Source organism: Sesamum indicum, linkage group LG13, assembly GCF_000512975.1.
Source record: "Sesamum indicum cultivar Zhongzhi No. 13 linkage group LG13, S_indicum_v1.0, whole genome shotgun sequence".
NCBI classification, from domain to species: Eukaryota; Viridiplantae; Streptophyta; class Magnoliopsida; order Lamiales; family Pedaliaceae; genus Sesamum; species Sesamum indicum.
In genome coordinates this window covers 1,628,702-1,646,157 of record NC_026157.1, presented here as the reverse complement: position 1 = coordinate 1,646,157, position 17,456 = coordinate 1,628,702, and the positions used below count along the sequence as shown (strand labels likewise).

At 31.4% G+C, this 17,456-nt stretch overlaps 1 protein-coding gene across 1 annotated transcript; it reads left to right on the top strand.

The window, feature by feature from the left end:
• On the top strand, window positions 213–10,370 carry LOC105176087 (lipase-like PAD4). Its single transcript, XM_011098788.2, has 4 exons — window positions 213–369; window positions 526–844; window positions 7,609–8,304; window positions 9,433–10,370. Exons 1-4 carry the CDS (start codon window positions 350–352, stop codon window positions 10,231–10,233), a joined length of 1,836 nt encoding a protein of 611 aa, XP_011097090.1. The 5' UTR covers window positions 213–349; the 3' UTR covers window positions 10,234–10,370.

The window sequence follows — 17,456 nt, the reverse complement described above, 5'->3', positions numbered from 1 at the left end:
AAATATTTGAGCCATAGTTAAAACAATAGCAACTTAGATCAATTATTGGTGGTCCTTAAATTTTTACATTAATCTTTTAACTAAAATTGATAATATTAATTTGTATAGAATTTGGTATCATAATTATTTATAATATAGAAAATAATTTGTTTTTATTGTGATATACAAACTTTAAAAACTATGTAACTAATCCAAGAAAAGAAATAAAACTACACAACATTAGAATAAAATTCCAGAAACTTTTGGTTTGTTGAAATAAAGCAAAATCCCACTTAAAAAGCTGGTGAAAACTGAAGCTTTCCACTTTGAGATATTTGCAAAAACCAGTCCACAAAGAAACGAAGCTTCAATGGCACCCGAAACTTCACAGTAACTCAAACTCAACTTCAACACTCGTTCCTTTGCTTCTCTTGTTTTTCCAGTCTTGGAATTTGACTTAGATTTTTCAACACAAACTATAGAAAACCCTAACTTCCTAGCTCATAATTCATCCACCCTGCTTGCTTATATAATTTCACGTTGCAGGTTCGAGTCCAGTGAAATGCTGGCGACGTTTCTGGCCTCGACGCCGCTGCTGGAGGATTCATGGCGGCTGTGCAGCCATGCAAACGCCGTAGCCCCGCGCAGCTTCGCCGTGAGTGTGGTGGGCCAGGTGGCGTACGTGGCGTTTTCCGCCGTGCAGGTGGTGGAGAGCGGCAGGAACCTGGTGGAGCTGCAGAGATGTGGGAGGGAAATTTGGGGTTCATTTCCTTGTCATGTGGAAGGGGAGAATGCAGTGATGGTGGATGGTGGGCTCCTGCAACTCTTCCTCTCTATTTATAGGAGCCAAGATTTTCAACAGAAGGTTAGTGTGTGTGTATATATATATGTATATATATGTTTTATTAGTTTGTTTTTTCTAATGTCTTGGTTGATTTTCGTGTGGAATTTTGGGTGATGAATTGAAGGGTTCTTTTAAAAAGAAAAAGAATTATATGTGAGGTGTGTTTATTAAATAAAAATTAAAAATTTAATCTGTATTATTATTATATATATAGACTAATTTGTATTTCATTAATAATGTGATCGATCTTGGTCGATGATCTAACAATGTGCATCTTAAGTTGGTGTTGGTTAAGTAGTCGAAGGTTTTATTTAATAAAATTACAGAGTTTCAGAATGATAATTGTAAAAAGTATGATTTTTGTATAATTAAGTTAATTATAAGTATATTGTGACTGTGATGCAAGCAACCATGTGATACATATATATATATATATATGAAAATATTGCAAGTAATTTTTATGATATTGCAAATGTATATATTATTCTCCTATAAAAAAAAGAGCAATTTATCTTCTTATTTTTAAAAACATAGCAATTTACTCTCCTGTTTTTAAATTAATTTTATTTTTCATAAAGGAATAATTTGCATATTTACAATATCACAAGGGATTGCTTGTATATTTTCATATATATATATATATATATATAATATATTTGAAATTCATTTGTCATCTTATGAAAATATAAAATTAATCTACCCTTCAGATATAATAAATAATAAAAAGAATATTGAACATATAAATTATTCGACATTTAAAGTTTGTTTTATTTTTTACTTTACCTAATAATAACTACGAGTATATTATCTAAAAATATAACAAAAAGCATATTATCGAATTTTTCTAATTGTGGAACTATTTTAAAAATTCATAAATTATAGAATCAAATGTGTCGAGTTTTCTCAAATTATGAATTATTTTTAAAATTATGTAAAATAGAAGACTAAAAATATTGAACCCCCGATCCTATGGAACTAATTAAAAATGTAATTTTGCCCATCCTGATCCATATTATTTGGGTTGGATTTGGAAACCGTAATAGGGTCATGGAGCGGGTTTTGGGGTGCTGGATTCAGACTCGACATAAACTTGACTTTTTTTATAAAAAAAATATACTTTTTCTAAAAATATTTTATATATTTATATAAAGTATATTAATAAGTATATGTATATGAAAAAATATTTTATTAATTACATATGATACAATTTAATAAAATGATGTATGGACGTTTTAATGTATATTCAAGTAACATATATTTAAAAAGAATTAACATTTTAAAACCTAATTAAAGCATACACATATAAATTTATAAAAAGATTACCATTGCAATAATATTATTAGCTTATATTTATAACATGGCAAATATTAATTAATTATGATAAAATATAAATTATAGCATTAATTTTGTTCGAAAGTGGTTATAATATTGATTTATCATGGTGTTTTAGTCGTGCCCATTTATAATATAGAAAAAAATAATAATTTTTATTAGAAAAAAACACAAGCAACCCCCTTGTGATGTGCAAATGAGCAAATTGTCTTCCTATATAAAAAATAGCAAATATCCCTCTATATTTTTTAAAATGTAGCAATTCACGTTCCTGTATTTTTTAAAATGAAGTAATTTACCTCCTTAGATAGGGAGTTAAATTGCTTCATTTAAAAAACATAGAGGGTAAATTGCCTTTTTTTTTTTTTTCATAAAGGAGTAATTTATTCATTTACAATATTACATATAAATTACTTTAAACTCACTTTTTTTATAGTATACCACGTGAAAAATATTGTATGCAAGCTACTCAAGGTTTTTGACAATATTACACTTTGTCTGACAAAAAAAAAAAATTAAGGTAAAAATTATATTAGTATCTGAATTTTTGTTAATTTAAGTTTTGAAAATGCTATACTCGATGATTAACTTTTGCTATACTTTTTAAAATAAAAAGTATGTATTATTCATTTATTTGACATCAGTGTCTGATACAAAAATATATAAACGATTCGTACAACATAACAAAAGAATGAGCGTATTTTATAGTACTTTATTATTACAATTTACACATCGGTGTCATGCCAGTGGTGTATTCATCTCCTCACTTTTAAGGCTTAAATATATCTTTCGACCTGTGATTTAAGTTATTTGATGTTTTCGTCTTTAACTTTTTAAGACAATATTTTTGGCCTTATATTTTTTTAATTTTCTTGAATTAAGTCATTTTTTTTCTCGGACCCTTCTCACTGGAAAAATACATGTGCGTCCCACTTGACCTTTTAACATTCGGCTACTTTTTCTATTGACTTATTTTTACCAGAATTTTTATCCTTTAACTTTCTAGGGTAGCATTTAGATATTGTATCTTTTTTTAACTTTTTGGGATTTTAGTCATTTTTCATTAGAGTTCACCCTTTTCGCCGGTGGAGGCGAACCAAAAGGACTAAAATAACAAAAATTAAAAAAATATAAAATTGAAATACTATCTTAAAAAGTTAACGGACAAAAACGTCAAATGACCTAAGTCTTGACATTATGAATGCATAATATCGTTTTTCCTTCCAAAAAAAGAAAAAGCGTCAAATAACTTAAATTACGGACAAAAAAAATATATTTATTCCCTTTTAAGTTATAATTGAATGCATATTAATTATACATTAATGTGATACATATCAAAATATGATAGAAAACCTGCCAATGAAAAGACAGTCATTTTTGGGCTCATTTGAGCCATATGCAATGAATAATGGGTCCAGCTATTGAGTCTAAAAATGTAGCCATCCACGAAATTCCTTAACATTTTCTGTGGCTACAGTACTCATAATGAACAATGACAATAAACATATTGACCCCATTTTGATATTATTTGTTCATTGTCAAGTCCTTTTTAGTTGTTCTATAATGCCATCTTACAGTACAAATTTAAGTTTTTATTATATTTCTCTCAACTATTCGTCTTATAAAATTCACATTGAATACATCGTACATAAATGATTGTGATTATTTCAAACTTATAATCTTGAAACTATCGAAAAATTATTCAAATTTGGTGTTGTTGACGCCACAAAAAATAGAATATTGACGACTGATTAAGTGACAGTTTTAACATTGTAACTGATGATATATATTTAGCGAAAAAATTATTTTGTCATAGTAATGAATTTTGTAGTAATAATTATTTTGTATAAATTATAATTAGGAAGAATTAGTGATAAGAAATTGCGCATAAAGTTGGCACTAAAAATAATTAGTGGCGTATACATAGTGACAATTTAATGATAATAATTATTTATTGTCACTAATTATATATAGTGATAATTTTATTTAAAGTTCTTGTTACTAATAATTATAATATGACAGATAAAAAAATTATTACTTAATCTATACTTTTATTTATAATTTTAAAACTATTACTTGATATCTTACAACTAATAACATATATTGTTGTGGTCAAATTAATTGTTTTTCTTGGAATTATATGTATTAAAAAATATTATAATCAATGGATGCTATATTTCGTTACGATGCACATAAAATATTGTGAAAAAGTTAATATAATAACTCAGTCGAAATACTGAAAAATTGCTGCCTATGATACAAAATAGAGTATTTAATTTTAATTATGTAGAAAATCGAAAATTAAAAAGATGAGATACTGTAAAGAGGAAAAATTAGAAATAAAATAAAATAAAATAACAGACCAAAATCTTTTAGAACATATTTTCTTCCACAATTAGTTTGATGTGGCACATTCGACATGTGCATTAAAAAATTATAATAATTAAATATTATTTCAAAATTTTGTTCTAGAAAAAATAATAATATAAAATAATTATGATAAAAAAAATAATTTTAAAAAATATTTATAAGAGAAAGGGAAAAAATATTAATTAAAAATAACTAACCATTTGAAAAAAATAATTTTTACCACTTATAGATAGTGGAAGTTAGTGGGCGTAAAAAAAAAAAAAAACACCAAAGGGCTGTTGGTGTGGTTTGTCCTTTTACTTCAAAACAAACGTCGATTGATGTTTCAGTCCTCTAAGGTGTGTTTGTAATAATTTTTACTTTTGTTGTAGAAATAAATTATAGAAAAAATTGTAAGTTAAGTAGTAGTAAAAATTGAAAGTGTTTGAAAATAAAAGTTAAAAGTGAAAAAAAAAGGTTAAAGCTTTATTGTTCGAAAAAAACAACTTAATATTAACACTAATAAGTTGCAAAAATTGGTAAGAAACTGCTTATTAATCTTAATTTAAAATTAAATTACTTTAAATATTTGAAAAAATAGAAACTGTTAAATGAAATACTATTTTCAACAATAAATGGTGTGTCCATTATTGCACATGCTTTCGCTTATTTGTCGGGAAAGCTTTTCCGCAATTATTAATGCATGCTTTCGTACGCTGAAAAGTTTTCTATTCATCTTTGACACACTATTGAGCTTCATCGTGTATATGGCATGCACCTTTTTTTTTTTTTTTTTAGTCATAATTTCTATTTTTTTTAAAATTAATATATCACGTATATTAAGGGTGAATAGCAGTTTACCCCCATCTGATATTAAAAATGAGCATATTACCCCCTCTATGAAAAAAAATATAGCAATTTACCCCCTATACTTTTTAAAATGAAGCAATTTACCTTCTTATAGAGGGTGGTAAATCGCTTCATTTTAAAAATCATAGGGGGGTAAATTGTTGTATTTTAAAAGATATAGGAAAGTAAATCACTATTTATTTTTTATAAGAGAGTAATTTGCTCATTTACAATATTACAAAGAGATTGTTCGCATTTTTCCCCATATATTAATCACACATTTATACAACATTAATATGTAATACTAAAATCCACGCTGCATATGTAAATAGTTAAAAAAGTATTTACATTACTTAATGTAATATGAATTTTTCCCCCGATTACACTAAAAATAAAAAGAGTATCAGCCACAATTAAGCCATAAATGAAATTTAACTTACCACTCTTGTGATTTTTATGGTTCTAAAAACGACAATATTTGCATAAAAATTCTAATTAGCATTAATTAGTGAAAAACAGATAGTTAGTGACTCATGTATAATAACAATATATAAAGTGACAACAAAAATAATTGCCGTTGCGCCCATATTGTTATTAAATTGTCACTATTGGTGATGTATAAATTATCTTATAATGACCATTTTATGCGCAGTTCTTGTCACTATTATATTATTGTGACAATATTAATATTATTCCCACTTTGCATACACAATATTAATATCATTTGTAATTATTTTATCACGAAATAATTATTTTCACTTGGTATATATTTTTTAGTTATGTTTTAGTAATCAATAAATTAGACCTTTTAAGGGTTATTTAGGAAGACATGGGATACTTCCATAACAATTTTTGTGACTTCCCTTTTTATGTATTTGGGCATGAAAATAATATTTCATTAATACGACCAAGTAAATATTAAAAGTGTATTCTTTTGCCTAGTTTTCTACGTTTTTGAAAAAAAAAACACTTTGTTGAATGTCTCTAGATACTGATAGAGGAAGAGGTTTTAATCATATACAGACGACTCATATCTTAAAATGAAAGGAAAAATAATATTTTTTTGTTCCGTAATTTAGAGCAGTTCCACTGTTAGCATTATTGGTTACGGAATTCTCACTTTTGATCTTGCAACTTTCGAAACATAGCAGTTTTGATCCAATAACACATTTCTTGTAGATATTTAATGGAAGAGACCACATAGCTGTTAAGTCCATGCACCAAAGTACTACTTTTTTTAAAATTATGCGACTAAAGTGATAATCCGTAACTAATGAGACCAAAAGTGTAATTATCCTAATATTTCTGTAAAAATATCTAATAGAAATGACCATGGAATCAAAAGTGCTGCTTTTAAAAATTATGACATCAAAAATAAAAATTATGTAATTTATAAATAAAAAATAAAAATTTTAAATTACCAAAAAAAAAGTATTATCTTAAAAAAAAAATGAAACACCAAAAGTTCGAAGAAAATATTGATCAATGTCAACATCTACATTTTAAGTCATAAATGCCGACTAGCAAGTCTTTTTCACGACGACTTGATGAATGGACCAGAAATTAATGGCACTCCAACGTTTATTTCGTCTTCGGGTAAGAACGAGTCATTTTTAGTTAAATAATTTTGGATTAAATTTATTCTACTAATAAAAGTGGGTAAGTTATAGGTATTTTTGTAAGGAATTTATAATTTTGTGGATATATTTTAATTTGTGCTGGTGATTGAAGGTTTAATTGTATTTTTATCCTGTATTTATATATATATATATATATATATATACTTTTGATATTTCAGTCTTATTATTTATTAGGATTGTAAAATAGCCCTTCGTCTTAAACTTTTCGAATTTAGGGGGGAAAAAGAGGGCCAGAAAGTGACATCCTGCCAAATTTATTCTAAAATCGTGAAATTTGAAAATGTAAACGGCCATTTTACGACCTCACAAATTACCGAACAAGCATGACTAGAAGTACAATTTACATTGGAGCTAAAACCATTCCAATTTTTTTTTTAAAACAAAATAGAAGAGCTCTGCGATATGCAGCGTGCAATCATAGTTAAAATGCAGTATTAGCGATAATATTACTATACTTTGAATATAGAATATTATCGAACCATACTCGGGTTGAAAACTCTAAAAAATTTAGTAAAATTGCAAAATTAAATAGAACTCCAAGAATCTCTTGCATGATCAACAAGAAAAGCTCATTAATAGCTGGCTAATCAATAACCTGATGATCTCAAAATGCAGATATTTGAAATCTTGAATACAAGCAAATCAGTTGTTCTTGCTGGTCACTCCCTAGGAGGAGGAGTTGCTTCCCTTTCAGCCCTATGGCTACTTTCTCACATCCAGACGACGTCGCCTTCCACGTCGGTCTTCTGCATCACCTACGGGTCACCTATGCTCGGAAACGAGCCCTTTTCCCAAGCCATCCTCCAAGAAAGATGGGGTGGGAATTTCTGCCACATTGTTGCCCAACACGACATAGTCCCACGACTGCCCTTTGCCCCATCGTTCCCCTCGGACGTTGAACGTCTCCGTGCCCTCTTCATGCAACTTGCACTCCAGTTGTCTGATGAGAACAAAGCTGAGCTGTTCGACAAAGTATTGGCCTGCATTGAAGCACGGTTTGGACCTGCAGCCGGCGATGATCATCAAGAAAGACGCCGGTATTGGCCGTTTGGGAGCTACATGATTTGCACAGACAAGGGAGCAGTTTGCTTGGATAACGGAACGGCTATCATCAAGCTCCTTTACCTGATGCTGGCGGAGGGATCGGCTAATTCCTGTACAGATGATCATCTCAAGTACGAGGATTATGTTACCAAAGTTTGCTTGCACTACTTAGTGAAGAGAAGGCTGTTGGAGGTGAGCTTCTCTGAGTCCAGCAGTGAATCAGGGATTGCATTGGCTTTGCAATCATCAAACATATCTTCTCACCAGGTTAATACTTCAATTGCTTTTGGGCTCAAGAATTTTAACCATTTTATAAGTTCCATATGTAATTTATATAAACACATAGGGATACATTCAGACGTGCGTGCACAATATATGGTTAAGTTATAGTTATGCATTATAGAGGGGAAAAATGTAAATTAAAACTATATATAGTTTTAAAGTTAGTTAAGAAATATTTTCTAGAAAATGAAATCTCATCTATAATTGTGGTTTTCTAATTAAAGTGGTAGTTATAAAAATATATTGATAGGGTTTTTTCATTTGATATGTTATTGTATCTTCTATTTTATGTATTTAATATATACACATTATATACACAAAAATTCGGAAAAATTATATTTTTTCATCTCATAACTTAGGTCCGGTATATTTTTCGTCAAAAAATTAGTATTTTTTATTCCATAAGTTAGGCATTTTTCACTCTTGATTTCTTTCCTCAAAAATTTGTTTTTTCACCCCCAAGTATGCAGTTATATTTCTCCCCCAAGGTATTGCCAAGTTGAAATACAAGTCAATTTTCTTTCCAGTCAAATAAAAGTGCCAATCCCGTAATAAGTGAAATCAAGACTGAAAAGGGTTTAATTTATGGAATAAAAAAATGCTATTTTTTTTTCCTTATATCTCATAATTTTAAAATTCTCACTTTGAGGCCTCCTACCACGTGTAAGTCACATGGCCAATTCCTCAATTTTTAAAAGATACCAATCGCATGACTTGCACATGGTTTTTTTTTTTTTTCCCATCACTTTCATAATGAAATTACTTGGTAGGGAGATTAAAAATGAAACCTTTTACAAGTTATGTCAGTATTTCCAAGAATCTCGTGAGTAATGGAATCGAATATGTTCAGCATAAACTACTAGGCAAAAAATGCAAATTTTCGCATAAATAATGCATCATGTAGTTTATTTAAGAAAAAAATTTGTACACATAATGCATATATCTTAAATGAAATAGGCTATGTATAATAGCATTCGAATAGAAAACTCAATCCGAAAATATAGGGGTGTAATTAGTATTAACAATGAAGGTGTTTTCGTAAGATCAAATGAATCAAAAGGGAGGTGGTGCTTTAGAAGAGTATAGATTTTGCTAACTAGTTGCTTCTGACAGGAATCGGTCTATGGGACTGCAGTGAACTGCCTGGCAACGGCAAGACAATTGGGATGGAGGCGGAACCTCAACACGGCCAAGATGGCTGTTTCGTTGTCTAAGATCAATCCATTCAGGGCCGAGTTAGAATGGTACAAAACGTATTGCGATCGTTCGGAGGATCTGTTGGGATACTACGACTCATTCAAGCGGAGAGGTGCTTCAAAGAGAGATTTCAAAGTGAACATGAACCGGCTCAGGCTCGGATGCTTTTGGGACGACCTGATCGATAAGCTGGAAAAGAATCAGCTGGCGCATGATTTCCACAAGTTGTCAAAGTACGTGAACGCATCTCAATTCTACAAACTCCTCGTTGAGCCTCTTGAAATCGCTGAATACTATAGGACGGGCATGCATAGGGAGAAAGGCCATTACGTTGAGCACGGGAGGGAAAAACGGTTCAAGATCTTTGATAGGTGGTGGGGAAACAGAAAAGTTGGAGATGAAGAGAGTAAGCCGAGAAGCATGTATGCAAGTTTGACGCAAGATTCGTGCTTCTGGGCTAAGGTGGAGGAAGCCAGAGACCTTATATTCAACGTCACACGTGAACCGGATCCGAGGAGGCATTTGCTGCCGCTGGACAAGATTCAGAAGTTTGAACAACACGCAAATGGAATGATCGAAAGGAAGGAGGTGGCTGTGGATGTTCTGGCGAAAAATTCGAGCTACAACTTGTTTCGAGAGGAATGGAGCTGCCTTAAGTCTCAGCTGCAGCTGCTGCCATCTCAGTTTCCAGGTTTTCAAGATGGAATGGTTCAGTGAGTTGGTTTAGGGACTCTTAGATGATGTTTAAGTGATTTCTCTTCAACTTCTTGTGAATGGGAAATCTGAAAGTTCTCCTAACATGTATAATTATATTAAGAGTTGTATATTTTATGCATAGTTTGAATAGCTATTCATGAGCGTCGAATCCACCAAGAAAATATTATCCTACTAAAACTTGTGAAAATAACGAGCAGGGTTGACTAAACCCATAGAGATTGACTTTGAATTAATTCCTTCGAAAGTAAAAATAAAAAGGGGAATTTTGTATAAAGTATAAAAGTAAATAGAAAATAACACCTAAAGAATGATTAAATGCAAGAGAGAATTCTCAGTTAGGATCATACTCAATTTCACGGTTGATCATTGATGCAAAGATTGCAATAATTCATAATAGATAAATTGGTTATGGTCATTGGTGCGATTTAACGATCTCACATTTCCTTACCTTTCGTTAGTCAAGGAACGTTCGTTCACTAATTCTTTAATCAGTAAACAACTGTATGAATGTCCGCAACATTTAATTTACCAACAATATTAATAATTAGAAAGACTCAATTCTAACTAATAAATTCCTGCGATGATTTATTTAAACTAGATTGTGCATTCTCTACAATATAATCAATCGTCACGACTGATAAATTATGCTGCGTTACCACTAGTTTTTTAACTAAACAAATTATTACATATTTGCAAGTACAATTGATTAGGAAAATATTTTTAACAATGAACAATGACTCTATCATTCATAAATACAATTATTTGAGATGAAAGCACGAGAAACAACACGAGAAATGATACAAGTACTCATATGAACGAAAGTATAAAATGTAAATTAGATCTCATAACGCATTAGAATCAAGCATTCACCGTATTTTCAACTGAAAAAGAAAAAATTAGCCGAGCATGTTGACACAAGAACACATACGAGAAAAAGAAAGTTTCATAACAAAAAAAAAAAAAAACGCAAAAAATTAGAGAAGCAGTAACAGTAGTTGGAGAGAGAGAGAGGAGAGAAATCCCCTTTTACTAAGGATTGCATCTCCTTTTACGCTACCTAATTACCTAATATCACTAGAGATCAAAACAGCAAATTCCTAATAAAACTAAAAGTCCTAAATAATTATAACGAATATCCTCATAAGATTCGTTAAGCAAGGAGGATTTTCCAAATATGTGAGCCAGGCATTAGTCTCCAAAAAATTCTTCTTTATTTCTCCTTTTTTATCGATTTTCAACAGGATTAGACGTGGGCACGCCTAATATGTGCAAATCTATCAATTTGCTGATTTTGACCTCATTCCTTCAAATTTTCACTCCAAAAACCTCTTTTAGACTACATATCCAAAATATCACTTTGTTAGGAGTATTATCAACATTAAAATATAGCCAAACACTATAAAATTATAATAAATTAAGCACCTATCAGCTACCATAAAAAAATAGAATTTTAGTTCTATAGTTATATATCAGCTAATGCGGTGAGCAACCTTACATCATTAAGTGTGCGAGGGCAAGAACCCGCCCTCTCTCTCGTGCTTTCCCACTAGGAAATCACTCGCTGCCGAACTGCACCCTCCCACTCATTCCTGCCTGCCAACTAGGGAGCCAGTCATTGGCGAGCTCGCCCCTTCGTCCTCCCTGGGCATCTGCTCCTTGGTCGGAACTTATCGAAGCACATATTCCACCTTTCCTATCTAAAATTCGCTTTCTCTGGTGCAAACTCACGGATTCTCTTTCTTGTTAGTATAGTTGTTATAAAATATTGAAAGAAGTATGCCACCTTCAGGACGATAAAGGTTGCATCTTCAAGTCCTCGTGCCGAAAGTACGAAATTCACTTGAGTGTTCCATAGGGGATGCACGGCCAGACAGAATGGCAGGAATAGAGCCTGCCAGCTGCTGATGGATCCATCCTTCCCCTCTCACCTGGAATGAAATGAGTTGGCCATCCATCCCAAAGGAAATCTGTAGTTTTATACATTTGACCTCCATAAGTAGACGGTAAAGTCAATCTTAATGATGACAAGTCCTAAAAAAATGTTTTTAGATACAATTTTTTTGATTATGAGATTTATAATAGCTTATAAAATTATATATACAATTTTCTTGAAACTTCTCTCCAACATATTTATGTAAACCTTCACTAGAAAAAAAAAATTATTGGATACAATATTAATGGTTATGGCTAAAAAATTGTGGTAAATGACTACTATTAATTACAGTTAAATAAAATCAATACAAAAAATTACATAAAAAAATTATTTATCGTGGCTAAGCGCCATAATAAAAATATTTGTCATGGCTTTTAGTCATGGCAAATGTTTCAGCTACCTTCGAAAATATCATGGCAAAAAACTATTGCGTGGCTATTGTCAACAATTATTTGTTACGATTATTTATTATTAACCATGACAATTAATCACGATTAAATGTCATAATTTTTCTAATGTGCTTTGCGTCTACAAGCTTTTAAATTTATATAAAAATTTAAAATCTTAACATGCTTTAATTCATATGATGTTATATGCATTTGATATTAATCACTATACCTTTGTAGATCCCTCTAGAACAATCTATTTTTGGAGTTATTTATATATATATTTTAATTTTTCAAGTGAGATGAAAAAGAGATTTTAAATATTCTAATCACTTCAATAATTTTTCTTAACTCGAATTATCAATATTTATGTACAACACTTGAAAAAAGAAAAATGAACAACTAAAAAAGAAAATTCAATTTTGTGACGAAAGTCTCAGTGATAATAATAAAATCATCGCTAAAAGCAATGATTTTAGCGACAGTATTTGTGTGTGTCACTAAACATGGAAAGTGACAAAGATTAGGGACAGCTTAGATTATTGTCACTAATTTTTCTTTTTTGTTTTTTAATTATTTTTCTGGCATGCCCCTACCTGATCATTAGTAACTCAAAAGAATATTTCTACAAGCATAAGAAAGTGCAAAGAAAGAGTACTGCTCCCTTTACAATTTAAAGCTACAAAAATCCCATCTATTAAAGCATAACATTTAAAGCTCCCCTCGATACCATCTTACTCAAAATCGTAGGCTTGTCAATGGGTAAATTCTTTTTTGGTATACTCAACGGGTAAATAACGTTCTCTTAACGTTGCAGGGCTTGTTTGCTAAGTAGTCTGCCGCCCGATTACCTTCCCAATTGATATGCGAAAGTCTCAAAGTCCATTGCCCTTCCACTCCCATTACGCCTAATGAAACCGGCCAGCTACAGAGAAGTAAGGTGAAGTGTCCAAGAGGAAAATGCCCAGCAAGAAAGTCCAACTCAGGGCCCATTTGTTTCACAACACGTGGTCGTATTAGAATAAGATCTCCGGACCAACCAAAATGAGCCTAATACCTAACTCGACCGAGGCGGGGCATTCGCACGTGGCCATATCAAAGAATATTTGTCCATGAGCTGGATGGTCCGCGTGGACAACTAACAGATTGGTGTCGAACTATGCGGACCGACCCTCTATTTTTTGACGGATTGTAAATTCTATTCTATCTTCTATTTCACTCAACATACACATATTATATGTATAAAAATAGTATTAATTTTATTTAGAAAAATATTTTATAAATGTGGGCCGTATATGTTATTAGTTTTTATATTTTCTTAAAATATTTATATGTAATGCCAATTCTTGAGTTTATTGTAACAAACAAATACATTGTACTTTGTATTTTTTCTATCACAACAAAGTGTATAGATATTGTGTTTTTCAAACTAAATTTCAACACACATTGAATATTGCCCACTACAACCATATAAGATTAAGTTGGAAGCATTAGAAGGTCCGAGGAACTTACCTTTTTCTTTGCACTTTGGACCACTTCTCTAGCTACCACGAAACTTACATTTTTCATCTATGTCCACTTATTTGTTTTTTTCCACACACACACACGCACGCACATATACATGCATGCATATACATACATACATACATACATATATACTCAACATATTAATTAAAAGTAAAAAGATAGAAAAAATATTAATTAATCATGGCTGCGCAATATTGGTTATTAGTTGTTGTGGTTATAAGTGAGGCTAATATATTAACGATAAGTAAAAATTATGACAGACGTTTTGGCCATAGAAAAAATTATGATAAATGTTGAATAATCATGATTAAAATTTAAGTTTTCATATTAATTTTGTTTGACCGTGGTAGATAATATTGATTTTTTATGATTTTCAAGTTGTGGTGTAAATATGATTATAGTATTTAATTTTATCACCTCAATAAATATTTAAATAAATAAATTACAATTAGAGTGAGTGCCAGTCCAAGTGAAAAGATCATTTTATTATGTAAATCATGTCATAATTATGAAATTTAACTGATTTGAATAGAATTATTTCACAATAGTAAAATCAGAATTCAATTCTAAGGAAAGTGTTAATTGGTGATGGATTTGCTCTTTAAACTGTAATTGTGATACAAATTGAATATATGCATATCTAGTAATTAAAAATTCTTAATAATCAAAATTAATAACGATTATTACGTTGATTAATATTGATGTATATTGGTAAAAATTATTAACCTGTAAGGATAAAAAAATAATTTAACATATATGAGGCACATATTAAACAAATACAACCCACCACACCATATAACTTCCAACACTATTATAAATATCAAAATATTAATTTTTAAGGCAACCACTATTCATTGAAAGTGACTATTTTTCTTATAAAAAGACCTCCCTCGAAAATCGTATTTCACCTGGTGCAAAATTGTGTCGTAGGTAAAATTTTCAGTTTTTATCCCTTCGTAAAAATTTCGACCACATCAAATATATTAATATTTGTAATTTATCCAAAAAAAAATTAAAAAGAAAAAGAAAAAAAGAAGAAGAAAAGGAATAGGTTACCGAACAACTACTTCAATTATTAGGGAGAAGGTCATGGCATACGTCACGTACAACGATCATCATGTTGCTAGTCATCGCAGTTTCGTCTCACATGGATTCAATTTTCGTAGGTCAACCTTTGAATTTCGATGCTTTTCCAAAATTATAAATTAGAAAGCAATGTTTTGAAATATGGACCGAATTGTTAGTTACATTTGATGATGTGGAAGGAGATTACATATAGGTGGTCCAAAACTTGAATGCCCAAGATTTTAATTTTCCTTGCTTGCGCCTATTTTTCTTAATGTTTAGAGAATTATGTCAGAAAATAGGAAATCGTTTCTTTGGGTTGAATGCAGTATACTCGCTGTGTTTATTGAAATATTTATAAAAAAAAAAAAGCTTATGATAAAAATTCTATGTACCTCTCTATGATATTAAAAATTAAGTAAAAGAGTTCCTGCGTCAGGAAATATAATTCACTCACCTAAAATATAGTCGGTATAGCCATTTCGCTTGTGCAATGACCAAAATGACCATGTTTTCCCAAATAATCTCAAATAAGTTTGTCAGGATATTTTTTTACCCTAATTATAATATGTGTATATATTTCAATATAAATTTATATATGTTTTAAATTATACATACTTTTAAGGTATGGCATAAAAATATATAGTTCAATTTATATATAAAAATAACCCCCAAAAGAATTTAAAAAAAGAAAGAAAAAAACCCATCATCTTCCCCAACCTCATCCCACCACCCGCCCCTCCCCCTGCCACTACCTTATTCTTCCCCTCGGATCACCGTCCACCCACCACCTAGCTCTCTCCCTCCCTTCAACCTAGGCAGTGGAGGAACGCGCACGAAGGGTAGGGGAAGTAGGGAGTGGTGGCGGCAGCGAGCAAGCTTGGTTGGGAGAAGGTGGTGGCAATGTGACCTTAAGGCTAGTGGAGGGGTGTTGGTATTTTGGCCCAAGACCAAAATTGGTAGGGCCATTCCACAGCCCCCACCCCCCACACCTGGAAAGCCTGATCCTGCCCACTAACCCACTGCCCCGACCCATTTTTCGTCCCGATTTCTACTTAACCCTAAATCATCCTAACCCTATTATTTTCCTCTTTAGTCGTCTTCTCCTTCGCTGCCTCTTCTTCTCCCTCTTCTCTCACTTTCTCTAGTTTCTCCCTTATTATTTGATATTGCCTCGAAACCTATTCTTAGCCGCCTCTCTCTCTCTCTCTCTCTCTCTCTCTCTCTCTCTCTCTCCACATCTTTAATAGATCGCCTATATATAGCCTCCATGGCTTCTAGCTTTCTTCTAACCGATTCTGAAGTCTATCTCTCTTTCCCCCTCTTCTATTCCAATTAAAAATAGTTCTTTGTGAACTGTGGTTTATGGAAAACCTAAGAGGTTGAGTGTGGTCCTTTGTGGGTTGGTTCCTTTGTGGTTGAGATTTGGGGTCTAAGTGATCCAGTAACAAACTTGTATGGTTTGATTGTGGTCGATTTATTTTGGGTCCTTTGTGGACGAGTCCTTTGTGGGTTTGAGCAACTGGCGTGGTTGGGTTGCCGGCCTTGGTGGCTGTGAGCTTCACCCTCGGATCTGGCTCCATGAGCCTTTCTTATTCTGTTCTTGATTCACTTGCTAATCATTTCTGTATTATTAATATTATTCTATTAATATTTGTTGTTGTAATATTGGCCTGTATTAAGGATTTTTGCAACCCACTAATTTTTCTGTAATAGTTTGATTAGGGTTTGTTTATTGGACTCCTCACTACTGGGATTAATTCTCAACAGTGGTATCAGATCCTTAAAGTTTTTTGGTTTTAATACCGGTAAGATCGTTCCTATTTTTCTTGCTGCGAAATATTTTCTCTTTGTGAGATTTCTGCGTCTGCCTGCTTTGTGCGAATATTAACCTGAAAAACTTATTTTTGAGGTATATTGATTCTGCTATTTCTAGTGGAAAAGAATTAAGGCAGAGGTTATATATATATATATATATATTGGGAGCTTTAACTGATTGAGAGATTGACATTTCTTGATTTATAAATACCATTTTTAAAATATTTGAAGAAAAGGAATATCTTTTGTAAAGGAAAGATTTTGGATTTGACATATTAACTGTTGAGAGAAGGAATTTTTATTGAAGATTGGCATTGGATTATTTTGTTGACTGTTTCTTGTTTGATTTGTACACAAGTTTTTGTTTTTCTCGTCTGTATGTTGTGATCTCTTCTGAATCAACAATTAAATTAGAGAATTTTTTTTTCAGTGAATCATCAATTAAATTGTTTGTTTTTTTTCTTTTGTTTTTTTTTTGGGGGGGGGGGGGGGGG